Source organism: Macaca fascicularis, chromosome 1 (genome assembly GCF_037993035.2).
Source record: "Macaca fascicularis isolate 582-1 chromosome 1, T2T-MFA8v1.1".
Taxonomy (NCBI): Eukaryota; Metazoa; Chordata; class Mammalia; order Primates; family Cercopithecidae; genus Macaca; species Macaca fascicularis.
Window position 1 is genome coordinate 191,609,115 of NC_088375.1, and position 12,019 is coordinate 191,621,133.

Sequence of the window (12,019 nt, forward strand, 5' to 3'; positions counted from 1 at the left end):
TCTAACTTTCTGGAACTCATCAGTTGAGGCTTCAGTGGCAGCACACTTCTTTTCATTGGCCTGCTCCATTATCTCGTGAGTTGCCTCTTTGATTTCATTTCCACCCCAGCTCTTTTTTTTTTTTTTGAACCTCAGTGCCTGGCTCAATGACATCTTTATGATCAGTTCCTAGATTACTTTCCTTACCTGCTGGCCCTTCTGTAAAGATTCCTTGGACTTCCTTCTGCCCCCTCCTCTCCTTGGCATCCTCTTTAAGAAGCTAAGCCTCCTTGAGGAAGAGATGGTATTGGATCCCTTGGGCCCTCCACACTTTCCTCAGGGACGTGCAGCAGTTGGGGATGCAGGAGACCAGATTTCTGCTAACACAGCCCCACCCAGTCATTTGGTCACTCTGGAAAGATCTGTGGCCCACATGGCCCTGCAGAGGTGGCACACTGGCTGCAGAGGCTGAGCAGAAGCTGAGGTGGCTGCAACTCTGATGCATGTGGTAGCTCAACAGGATGAGGTCCAGGAGGAACGGTTCGTAGCAGGAAGGGGAAAAGGAAACTGACTTCCCTGCTTCTTTCCTTAAAGGTCTCTCAAATGGTACTTTGTGGGGGTCTCTAGAGAAGTTTCATTATTTTTCCAGAGGGGAACACTCCATCTTCAAACCTAGGGTAAAAATGTAGTATATGTGTGGGTGGGCACCTGGGCTAGGGTTCAGCCTTCTTTTTGTAGATTTTCACAGATTGTTTTCAGCTCCATGCCTGACTCATGCCTTGTGTTTTAGTATCCCTGAGCCCTGGGCTTCTCCTCTTCCCCCAAGAATAACCCCCCAGCCTCCAGCGCGGGGGAGATGTTATAAACCTGATTCCTGGTGTGTGTGGGGGTGGGATTACCCCTACCCACATCCAATTTCAGTTCTCTGCTTCACATCCCACTCTGTCTCAGAGTCCTGAACCTCTGTCTAGAGTTCTGGAAGGCCTGTGCTCAGAGGCGTTCCATCAGCTTGCATTTTGTGGTTCCTGCCATCCTCCTCCATCAGTTTTCTATCTCCTGAACACACTTCCAGTTTTTTTCTGTTGGTAACCTTTTCCTTCCATTCTCTCAGTGGTGGGTTTTGTATCCCTTTGTGATCCTTTATTAGTATTAGGAAGGCAGAGCAGATGATTGTGTGCAATTAGCCCACCATCTTTATCTGATTTCTCACTTTACTTTACCACACAAGGATTTCAACCAGTGGACTCAGCCAGAAATGAGAAAAGTGAGACTTGACTTTAAAGTTATATTTTATTTCTCTGGGCTGTGCACACTTAGGGCATTAGATCCACAGATGGGCTTCTCTGCTGGGATGCTACTTGTGGCGATCATCTCCTAAGCCCCATGTTTTAGCCTTGTACAGAGTGATGTCACTGCAGACCCTGAAGTGATTCAGCCTGCGGTCATGGCGTTCTGGGTTGACCTAGAAAGGAGGATGCAGAATCAGGAAGAAGTCTGTGAGGATGCAGGAGGACCTGGGTTTGGAGTCAATGGACTTGGCTTATATCAGGCTTCACCCTCCTGACCTGTGGCTGCATTGTGGAATGGAGATGACCACATGCACATCAAAAAGGTTGTGAGATCGGAGGAGAATAACCTATGCATGGTTGTGGTCTTCCCTGTCCCACTGCCTGACTTGGATGCCACAGTATCCTCAGCACCTAGAGCAAGACCCAGTGCACACTAGGTATTCAATGCATATTTGCTGAAAGAATGAATTTGTTGAAAGAGTCACATAGAACCTGAGTAATAGTCAGCACTCCGACACATCGATCTTATAGAAGTTACACCGTGCAAATAATTTTAAAAATGTATTTCCAGAAAATATTACCAGGAGATGAGAGGCCGAGTGATGGTCCTTGAGTCTGGCTTTGCCAGTGTCCCAATACTGAGGGTGGAGGTATCTTGTCTATCCAAGGTGAGGCCCTGCCAGGGGGCAGGGAGCTTCCAGTTGCTGCTGATCAAGCCCCAACTACTTCACTCTGAAGCTCCAACTTAGTTACCTCTTCTGGTTGCACAGCACCTGCATCTAATGGTTTTTAAGGTACACTTTCTTACTATGCTAACAGTGGCCTCTGATGGCATTGTCCTCAGGTTTATGATGATGAACAGCATGGAATATTTGCAGACCCTTTGCAACTCCAGAGTGCTCACTGATCTGGAGACACATGCCATCTGTGATCTGCAGAGCCTACGAAGGTCTGAGCAGGGCAGGCCACACTTGTCCTTCCTGTCATCGTAAGCCTGCATGAGATGTCCTGGAGGGTCAAAGATGCAACATCTCCACATGCATACTTTGTACTTGTGTGAGCCAGGTCTTTACTCTTTTTTTTTTTTTTTTTTTTTTAGACAGAGTCTTGCTCTTTATCCCAGGCAGGACTGCAGTGGCATTATCTCAGCTCACTGCAAGCTCCACCTCCCGGGTTCACGTCATTCGCCTGCCTCAGCCTCCTCAGTAGCTGGGACTACAGGCGCCCACCACTGCACCTGGCTAATTTTTTGTATTTTTAGTAGAGACGGGGTTTCACCGTATTAGCCAGGATGGTCTTGATCTCCTGACCTTGTGATCTGCCTGTCTCGACCTCCCAAAGTGCTGGGATTACAGGTGTGAGCCACTGCGCCTGGCCTGTCTTTACTCTTTAACAAAGTGAAGAGTGGTGAATTAATTTACTTGTGCGTTGTACTATTTTTCTAAGTTGCTTTGTGATCTATCTTGGCTGATTTCTATCTTCATGCCAACACTCCTTCCTTCACAACCTTTCTTCTCCCTAGCAAAGATTTTTTCCTTGAGCAAACTATTCAGGCTCCCTGAACTACTTTTCAACCAGGTCTGAGGTTGGGATTTCCATTTCCTCTGCATTGTCCAATTCTAGCAAAAATCCTGCTAAGGTGATTTAACCAGAACCCCCCCACCTTTCATATCTGATCACCCTTGATATCCGATTGGGTTCCTCATCCTCCACCACTCTCCAGGGGATGTCTGATCCTGCTAGCCTGCCTTCAGCAAGCTCCCTGTTAGGTGGAAGTTAGCCAGAATCTACCCCTACCCCTGATGTTTCCTCCTAGTATTTTTCCATCACTGACCCCCGCCTTGTTCCTTGGCTACACAGTCGCACTTGCCCATGCTATAATCAGAGTTGAGGCCAGTCTCTCTCCCTCCCTCACCGCAAAACCCCATAGAGGTGCCTACGCCTTTCACAGTAGTTTCCCCACTTGAAAAGTCTTCTTTCTGGTTTTTAAATTTAAAATTTATTTTTTTCCACTAGCACTTCCAGTACCATTCCTTCTGGTTTTTAACAGTCATTGAATATTGGCCTATTATTCATATTTATATTCAATAACTGTCACTGAATACATATTTTAACACTTTTCTCTTATTCATGATGTTAGACCTCCCCACCTCCTCTTTCTCTTGGAGTGTTTATCTTCTCCAGCTCTCTAACCATATCTATCCTTTTGTACCAAGTCCCTCCTTGTAGGTGTGTATATATGTATACATATGTGTGTATATGTACATATATATGTACATATTTTGTGTGTGTGTGTATATATATATACACACACACACAAAAAAAAAAAACAGAGAGAAGAAGAATAAAAAAAAGTTAGGGAAAAATACAGAATAGTTGCTTGATAATGTAGGTGTTGAAGGTTTTCCTAAGCAAGGCACAAAACCCAGAAACCATAATGAAAATTGGTTGTGTATTTGATGACTTAAAAATGAAAACCTTCTGCATGATCAAAGATATAAGCAGATTTAAAGACTTGTGTGGCAGAAATTTCTTTGACTTGTCTATTCCATATTGCACATTTCTCCCTTAAAAACAGAAGCACTGTATTCCTTAGGGTGATTGTGTGCCAAAGTGGCTAATTGTGCCTTTCCTATCAAACAAGGAGAGGATCCTTACTCACAGTTCCATTTTCTATGTATTTTTGTTTTAATTTTTGAGATTTTTTAATTTTTAAAAATGTTATTTATTTATATATTTTTAAAATTTATATATATATATATATATTTTTAGAAAGAGTCTCACTCTGTCACCCAGGCTGGAGTACAGTGGCATGATCTTGGCTCACTGCAGCCTCCACCTCCTGGGTTCAAGTGATTCGCCTGCTTCAGCCTCCCCAGTAGATGAGACTACAAGCATGCGACAACACGCCCAGCCAATTTTTGTATTTTTAGTAGAGATGGGGTTTCGCCATGTTGGCCAGGCTGGTCTCGAACTCCTGACCTCAGGTGATCCGCCTGCCTTGGCTTCCCAAAGTGCTGAGATTACAGGCGTGAGTCACTACGCCCAGTCACATGTCCATTTTTTATGGATAAGGAAGCAGAACTCAGAGATATTGAGTGGCACACCCAAGACCACCTTGCTGATAGCTGATGGAGCTGACTTAGGTATCTGTCATCAGTACGTTTATTTAAACACACAGTGTTTACCATGTGCCAGGCCCTGTTCCAGGAACTGCACAAATATCACCTAGTTTCATCCTCATAACAAGCTTTTGAGATAGGTATTAGCTGTATTAGCTCCATTTTACAACAATTAAACTGAATCATAAGAGAGCTTAGTAACTTACCCAGCTGGTAAGAGGTAGCCAGGTTCAAGCCCAGGCATGTCTGGCCCCCTGCTCTATTCTACAGTCACCACCTACATTGCCGCTGTGTTTCCTCGTGTTTCCTGAGGAAGGAGCCACGCTTACCAAGGGCTCTAAGTCCCATCCAACTTCCTGGTTTTCAGTCTGTGTCTCTGGGTACTTCTTCTTTGGTCCCTGGGCAGTATGGTGAATGAGATTCAGAAACCTGGCTGGGAGATGAGGTATGAGTTATGAAGGAGTCAGGCTTTGGGACCAGAGGTTGGTCCTGTGCCCTTTCCTGTGTCCACGTTGTTCCTTTCAGGCAGAGCATCTGGGCCTCGGAGGTTTGCCTCAGCCTTGAGACCAGGGTGTCTGGTCTCTCCACTCATTTTTCAACAAAGATGGTAGTGAGCTCAAACTCTATGCCAGGCATGGTTCTGGGCGCTGGGCATAGAGTGCTGAGTGACAGCGTGGTCCCTGCTTTCCTAGAGCTCATGGTCTAGACGGGGCAGAGGACACAGTATGCAGGTTTACAAAATGACGTGATGGTGGCAGACGGGGATATGCGCTGTGAAGAAAGGAATAGGTGAAGGGTCATGTGCAGGCAAGGGCAGCTGCTGTAGAGGGGGCAGCGAGAGAAGGCCTCTCTGGTTGACAAGCAGGAGCCAGCCCTGGAAGAGGCAGAGGAAGAGCACACCGCAGGCAGCAAGAGCAAAGGCCCCGAGGCATGAGCAAGTTTGGCCAGTGTAGCACAGCAGAGAGTGAGGAGCCAGCTTGTAAGAAGTGAGGTCAAATCTTTGTGTATTGAAATAAGTATGGCTGCCGACACCAGATGGATTTGCAGCTCCATAGTTCTTCTGCCCTATCAAGTCTCCGCCAGAGAGAGGCAGGCGGACAATGGAATGAACCTGGGCTTTGGAGTCAGTGCTAGTACCGGCTTGTTGGGTGGCATCACTTCTCTGGGCAACACTTCACTCATCTGTTAAATGGGAGGAAAATGTCTATCTCAGCAAGATGGCTGGGAATGAAATGAAGGAAGGTGATTCAAGGGACTGACACTGGGCTGGCACATCCTTAATGTAAGGGAGAGGGCAGCTAACTCCTGCCTGACTTTCAGGACCCTCATTTCCTGTTGTATTCCTTACTGCTACAGGTTCTCAGATTGCAACCTTTGCCCTAGTCAGGGGAGAACACTATGGATAACACCTTACTGCCTGTGATGATGCCCTCTCTATTAGTCTATTGACTTGTCTGCCTCCTTCATAATGCTCTGAGATCCTCTGCTCCCCTACTTCCCATCCCAGCCACGGTCATCTGTCCTTCACCAAAGTTTGCTCATAGAAGGTAGAGGGGAAGAAGGAAAGCTTTCCAAGAGGGATGCGGTTTTCCACCAAATATCTCTCCTTCCTCACTCCCAAATAGGGCCCTTTCTCCACCTGTATGTTGTGGCCATGCCAAACTACTTGTAGTCATGTTTCTCTTTCTGTAATTTTCCATAGAACTTGGAATGTCCTTCCACAATCTTCTCCACCTCACCCTGTGGTCACCTCCTCCAAGAGGTCTTCCCAGAACTCCACTGCCTGACGGAGGCACCTGTTTCCTATGCTGTTCTCACACCAGCCATAGTCCCTCTTTACTTGTCTACTTATTTCTCTTCTTCTTCATTATGCTATGAGATCTCCCCAACCCAGACCCAGCATAGAGATTACCTAATAATGAAAATAACAATGGGACTAATATTTCCTGAGGACCATGTACCAGCTACTATTCTATGCACTGGCATTCTTTTGTCTAATCCTCACATCAATCCTGAGAAATAGGCTAAGAGAGGTGAAAAACCTGCCCAATATTACAGTTAATGAGTAGCAGAACCAGGATTTGAACTGAGTGAGTACAGCTTCAGAACTTGTGCTTGTAACATTTACATATCTGATGAATGAATGAAGGCAATGTTAAGCCAGTAGGAACACTAGTTGACTTGACAGTTATAGTTGCATATGTCCATCTTTTAAAAATTATACTAAATTTTTTTAAAAAATTATTTTTTATTCTATCTGCCACAGACTGTCTGAGTAGCCATCTTTTCTGAGCTTGGTTAGCATGAGTCCCATTTTCAGGATCAAAGCAGAGGACTCTGATGCGTGCTCCAGGGTATCAGTACCCTGAGAGGTCTCTCCAGCCGGTCTGCCTCTCTGGGCTGTATCTCAACGGCATTTCAAACCCCAGGACTTACCATCTGCAGGTTCCTCCAGGTTATCATGCCAAGACATGGGCTTCCTGGTGATTGTGTGAACTAGAAAAAAAGAAAAAAGAAATGGCATCACAGGTTCAGATTAAAACATGAATTCCCTGCCCTCTCTAAGACCCACCTTAAACAGGGCACCCATCTGGCACTGGTACATGCCAGGCATTATCCTGGGTGCTAGGATAATACGCGATTGGATAAGGCCCTCAAGAACCTGACAGTCTAGAGTGGCACTGCCCAGAATGGTGGTCATCAGCCACGTGTGGCTCCTTGAATTTGAATAACTAAAATTAAATACGATGTTCAGTTCCTTAGTCACGTTAGTCACACTTCAAGTGCTCAATAGCCACATGTGGTTAATGGCTACAGTTTTGACTACAGCCAAGACGGAGAACATTTTCATCACTGATGAATTCTCTTGAACAGTGCTGGCCTATGGGGAAGGCCAAAAAGGTTTGCCAGGCAGTGATCTATGCCCAGGAGGGCGCATGGTAACAGAGGAGCAGCACCCACATTCATCCACTCAGCTCATAATTACTGTGCACTGAAGAACAGGCTGTAAACAAGACAGAGCTGGCTCTTGTGCCCTCTGAGCTTTTACTCTATTTGTGGTGACAGGCAATAAACATCTATCTATCTATCTATCTATCTATCTATCTATCTATCTATCTATCTATCTATCTATATGTAAGTGGGCAAATGTAAGTGTGATGGAGAACAGTAAAGCAGGTTATGTGGATGGAGAGTTGGCATTGGGGCTGGGGTGTTGGTGATGTATCTCTAGGGAGATACATATTAGCAGAGCTTTGAATGAAATGAGGGAATGTGCTGTGTATGTGGGAAGCGTGTAAGCGTGAGCCTGGGGAGTTTGAGAAACGTCAAGAAAGCCAGAGTGGCTCCAGTGGAGTGAGCCAGATGGAGAGTAGTGGGAAATGAGCAGACACCAGTAGAAACCAGTGGTCTCCAAGCTGCTTGTCTCAAACTCCTATCAGTAAAAGGACTTTAGAGCATGCGCCCTTAAAATATGTATAATTATATAGTTTTTATGTACTATTATCAGTATATTAGCGATGAAAATTTCTATCTTTATAAATAAAAGTAATCAATACAAGTTGTAATATTTTCTCACTTTATTCCAATGGCTCACATGCTCGAGGGACATGAGCTGGGAGACAGCGTTTTCCCTAGAAAGCATGAAGGTTGCCTGAAGAGGTTATTTCCATTGTTGGAATGGACCCAGTTTGAACGGCTTTCTACGCTAATTTGCTTTCCTGAAACTAGTGGTTGGGGGCTCCAGAAGAAAACCAAGTTAGTTAGAAGGAAAGTGAAGACAGTACATTTTCTCTATAGAGCTGGGCAACAAAGTGTACTTTACTTATTAGGCACAGAGTTGGGAAAGGCATTCAGGAAGAAGCAACAATGTTTATGCAGGTAAAGTGGGAAATGACATGATGCATTTGGGAAATCCATTTATTTAGAAACAGCAGGGGGAAAGGAGTGTGTGTGGGATTCATCAGCAATGGCTGGTGCAGAGTAGCCACCAAAGCATTTCTTAAAGGAGCAGGGCAAAGTCGGGGAGAGGAGTATGGGATGAAGCTGGCAGGAACCAGAGCCAGTTCCAATGCGCCTTATGTCCGGATTGATTTAAGCTTTACCTCAGAAGCTATGAGAAGGATTTTAGGTGGGATTGATGTGATCTAATTGTCCTCCTAGCATAGCACTAAGCTATCAAGGGTGTAGGCGTTTGGTCGGAGGGGCCAGCTTGGAGGGAAAGAGAATAAGGAATTGGGAGCCCATCAGACCAATCCAGGCGGTAAGGACTAGGGCCCTGCAGAGGCTTCAGGAATGAGGATGCAGGCAGAGGCCGTTTGAGGTGCTACTTAGAGCATGAAAGTACCTGAGCAGAGGCAGAGAGGAATCCATATGCATGATAGTGTCTTTCACTGAAGCAGGAACAGGTAGGTGAGGGGAGAGGAATGTTAACAAACAGGACTTGTGCCTTTTTTAAGTGTGTGGAGGGAGGGAGAGAGACCTTGAGGAGGACTCCGAGGCTTCTAATGATCACGAGATCATTAGATGATGAGAGTGAATGATCCTGATCATGAGAGTGAATCATCCGGGGATCCTTTTGCAGTGACAGGGTATTCTGGAGCAGCAGAGAGTGGGAAAGGTGGGGATGAGCCTGGCTTTCCTCCTGCTGGGTGTGAGGTGCCTGTGGGTGGTCCAGGGAGGGGAGCTGGGAGGTGGTTGGGCGTGTGCATCTGAAGCTCCATTTGAGACCCAGTGGCATTCAGGGGAAACTGGTGTGACAGGACAGATCAAACTGCCCAAGGAGGGTGCACAGAGACAAGAGTGGAGGGTAGGGCTGTTTTATCAGGGGGCACCCCGGAACTTTCCGAAGGACAATATAAGAAGCCTGAAGGAAAACCTTTCACTTGTTAAAAACCGAAAATACAAACAAAAACTAAACACAAACAGCCCGCAAAATATAATTATTTCAAAAATAAAATCATAAAAAGCTATACAACCTTTTTTTTCTTCTACAACGAAAAGGTTTAATCGTGTTGCGCATGAACTTTAATACAGCGAATACATCTGATATGATGTGGCCTCTCCAAAGTCATGGTTCCTGAAATCTAGGAAAGGGGGTGGATGCTGGGGAAAGCGTTTTTGCTGGGACCGCGTTCCCATCCCGCAGCCAGGAGGGCTCCTTCCCCGACGCCTTCCCGCTGTCGCCTCTCCCCCGCCCCACAGTGCCTCTCACTCTTGCGGAGGGGATTCACGTGATACTGCGTGTAGAGTTTCTGGGTTCGTAGCTCCTTGTGGTACAGTTCCCGCAAGATCTGGTTCTGATGGACCTCATCTGGAATCACCTTCTCTCTTGGGTGTCCCGCCATGGCCTTGGGCTGCCCCGTGCCCTCTTGCCTGGGCCTTCCACAGTTTCCAGGCAGCGCGTCCCCGCTGTCTCCAGGCAACGGCGTCCCGCGGTCTCCAGGCAACAGCGCTCTGGTAGTGCTGCCCGGTCGGGGCGGGTCTCACTCGGCCAACCCATTCCCCTGCCTGCATCGCTCCGCCCCGCGCCCGCCTGTCGGGATCTTATTTCGCGCCCCGCCCTTTTCTGGCGCCGCACTCACCTGCCCCAGCTTCTCAGGCCCCGGCTGGTTACTATAAGGTCCCCTGGATACCGCCAGGAAAGGGCTTCCCGGCAATGGGGCAGACCCAGGAGGTAAGGGACAGATGATTGGACCTCACGTTGGCCAATCATTTCCTAAAAAAGCTTTTGGAAGGAGTCAGAAATCTCTTCCACGTTAAAGCAGATGCCCAGAATCAAAACCTCACAAAAAAATCGGAGGTTTCTTCTCTGAGAAAACGTTCTGGCCAGTGTGGCCAAGATTACCAACGTGATAATATTGACAGAGTAAACCTTTCCTAATTAAGGAACTTGCTGACTTTATAGTTTATTTTTAATGTTTGTGTTTAAAATGCACATACTATAATTTTACCATCTTAGCCATTTTTAAGTATTACAGTACAGTAGTATTAAGTATATTCAAACTATGTGAAACCAATCTCCAGAACTTTTTCACACCCATTAAACAACGTTTCCGTTTTCCCTTCTCTCCAGCCCCTGTCATTTCACTTTTTGTTTCTATGAATTTGAGTCTGCCAGCTACCTTAAATAATGTAGTTTATTTTAAAAGAATCGCTGGGCACAGTGGCTCACGCCTGTAATCCCAGCACTTTGGGAGGCCGAGGCAGGTGGAGCACCTGAGGTCAGGAGTTCGAGACCAGCCTGACCAACATGGTGAAACCCTATCTCGACTAAAAATACAAAATTAGCCAGGCGTGATGGCACATGCCTGTAATCCCAGCTACTCGAGAGGCTGAGGCAGGAGAATCGCTTGAACCTGGGAGGTGGAGGTTGCAGTGAGTTGAGACCACGCCATTGCATTCCAGCCTGGGTGACAGAGACTCCGTCTAAAAAGATTTTTTTAAAAAAGAATCAAAAGTAGGTCTAGCAAAAAGAAAGAAGCCACCCCTAGTTTTAGTAAGCACCTAAATACTGACTGAAGACTGTGCTCTTCCCCACTCAGTACTTCATTCATTCATCCATTCATTCATTCACTCAGAACACAATGTGATTTGCCGAATGGGTTTAGTCTGGGACACAGTGTCGAACACAATTTTTAATTGGATCATTTATCTTTATCAATTTGTTGGAGTTCTTAATGTATTATTTTCAGGGCTGTACATGCTGCAAATTTACTTTCCCTCTGTGTGGCTTGCCATTTTAGTCTCTTAATGGTGTCTTTTGGACACCAAAAGTTAGACGTAGTCAAATATATTAGTCTTTTCCTTTATGATTATTGCTTCTTGATTTTCATTTAAGACATCTTTTTCTAATTTGATGACCTGAGGTTATTTTTATTTTACTTTTCAGAGCAGTGCTGTTCAATGAAAGTATGAGCTGAGCCACTCATGTAATTTAAAACATTCTAGTATCTGCATTAAGAGGGCAAGAATTAGATAAAACTAATTTTAATAATGTGATATTTAACTCAGTATATCCAATTTGTCAATGATTCAATGTTTGAAAATAAAAATTATTGAGATATTTTACATTGTTTTGTCCTACTAATGCTTAAAATCCAGTGCAGATTTTATACTTCATAGTACATCTCAAGAGCTCCGTGGCCATTTGTGGGCAGAGCTATTAATATTTAAGAGGATTTGTTGTTTTACCCTTTCTCAGTGAGATCTGTATTCCACCTGAAACTGGTTTTCGAGTGCAGTGTGAGGTAGGAATCCAGCTTCATTTTTTCTTTCCAAACAAGTATCCAGTTGACCCACCACCAACTTATTGAAGAGACAGTCCTTCCTCACTGGTCTGCTGTGCTACTGCGGCCATAAAGAAAGTGTCCCCATATGTGCAAGTCCATTTCTGGACTCTATTCTGTGCCATTGGTCTATTTGTCTAAGCAATCGCACTGCACTATCTTAATTATCATAATTTGTGTAACAAATTCTAACATCTGGTAGGGAAGGATGTCTTCTCAAGAGAGTCTTGCCTCTTCTTGGCCCTTTGTATGTCCATATAAATTATAACGAGCTTGTCAAGTTCCCTAAAAATATCCTTTGGAATTTTTATTGAGATTATATTGAATCCAGACCTCAGTTTGA

General features: G+C 45.3%; 1 protein-coding gene across 6 annotated transcripts; it reads right to left on the minus strand.

Moving 5' to 3' along the window:
* Positions 1-1,250: 1,250 nt before the first annotated feature.
* CFAP144 (cilia and flagella associated protein 144) lies at positions 1,251-9,928 on the minus strand. 6 transcript variants are annotated; one of them, XM_074027877.1, is made up of 5 exons: positions 9,603-9,783; positions 9,367-9,474; positions 6,827-6,886; positions 4,720-4,823; positions 1,251-1,441 (listed from the first exon to the last, which is right to left on the minus strand). In XM_074027877.1, the coding sequence occupies exons 3-5, from the start codon at positions 6,861-6,863 to the stop codon at positions 1,334-1,336; spliced, it is 249 nt and encodes an 82-aa protein (XP_073883978.1). In that variant the 5' UTR covers positions 6,864-6,886; positions 9,367-9,474; positions 9,603-9,783; the 3' UTR covers positions 1,251-1,333. The 6 variants fall into 6 exon arrangements, with proteins under 6 accessions (XP_073883978.1, XP_045228908.2, XP_005543754.1 ...); XM_045372973.3 differs by lacking the exon at positions 9,367-9,474 and having other exon boundaries at positions 9,712-9,928; XM_005543697.5 differs by lacking the exon at positions 9,367-9,474.
* Positions 9,929-12,019: the final 2,091 nt, after the last annotated feature.

Bases quoted from the DNA above. Each gene is read 5' to 3' on its own strand.
- CFAP144 (XM_045372973.3), bottom strand. From the start codon at position 9,904: ATGCAGGCAGGGGAATGGGTTGGCCGAGTGAGACCCGCCCCGACCGGG. The intron at 6,887-9,711 runs GTGATTCCAGAT...CTTTTTTTCTAG, and splicing joins CGGGACACCCAAGAGAGAAG to TTCACACAATCACCAGGAAG. The intron at 1,442-4,719 runs GTAAGCGTGGCT...CCTCCTTTCTAG, and splicing joins GATGGGACTTAGAGCCCTTG to GTCAACCCAGAACGCCATGA.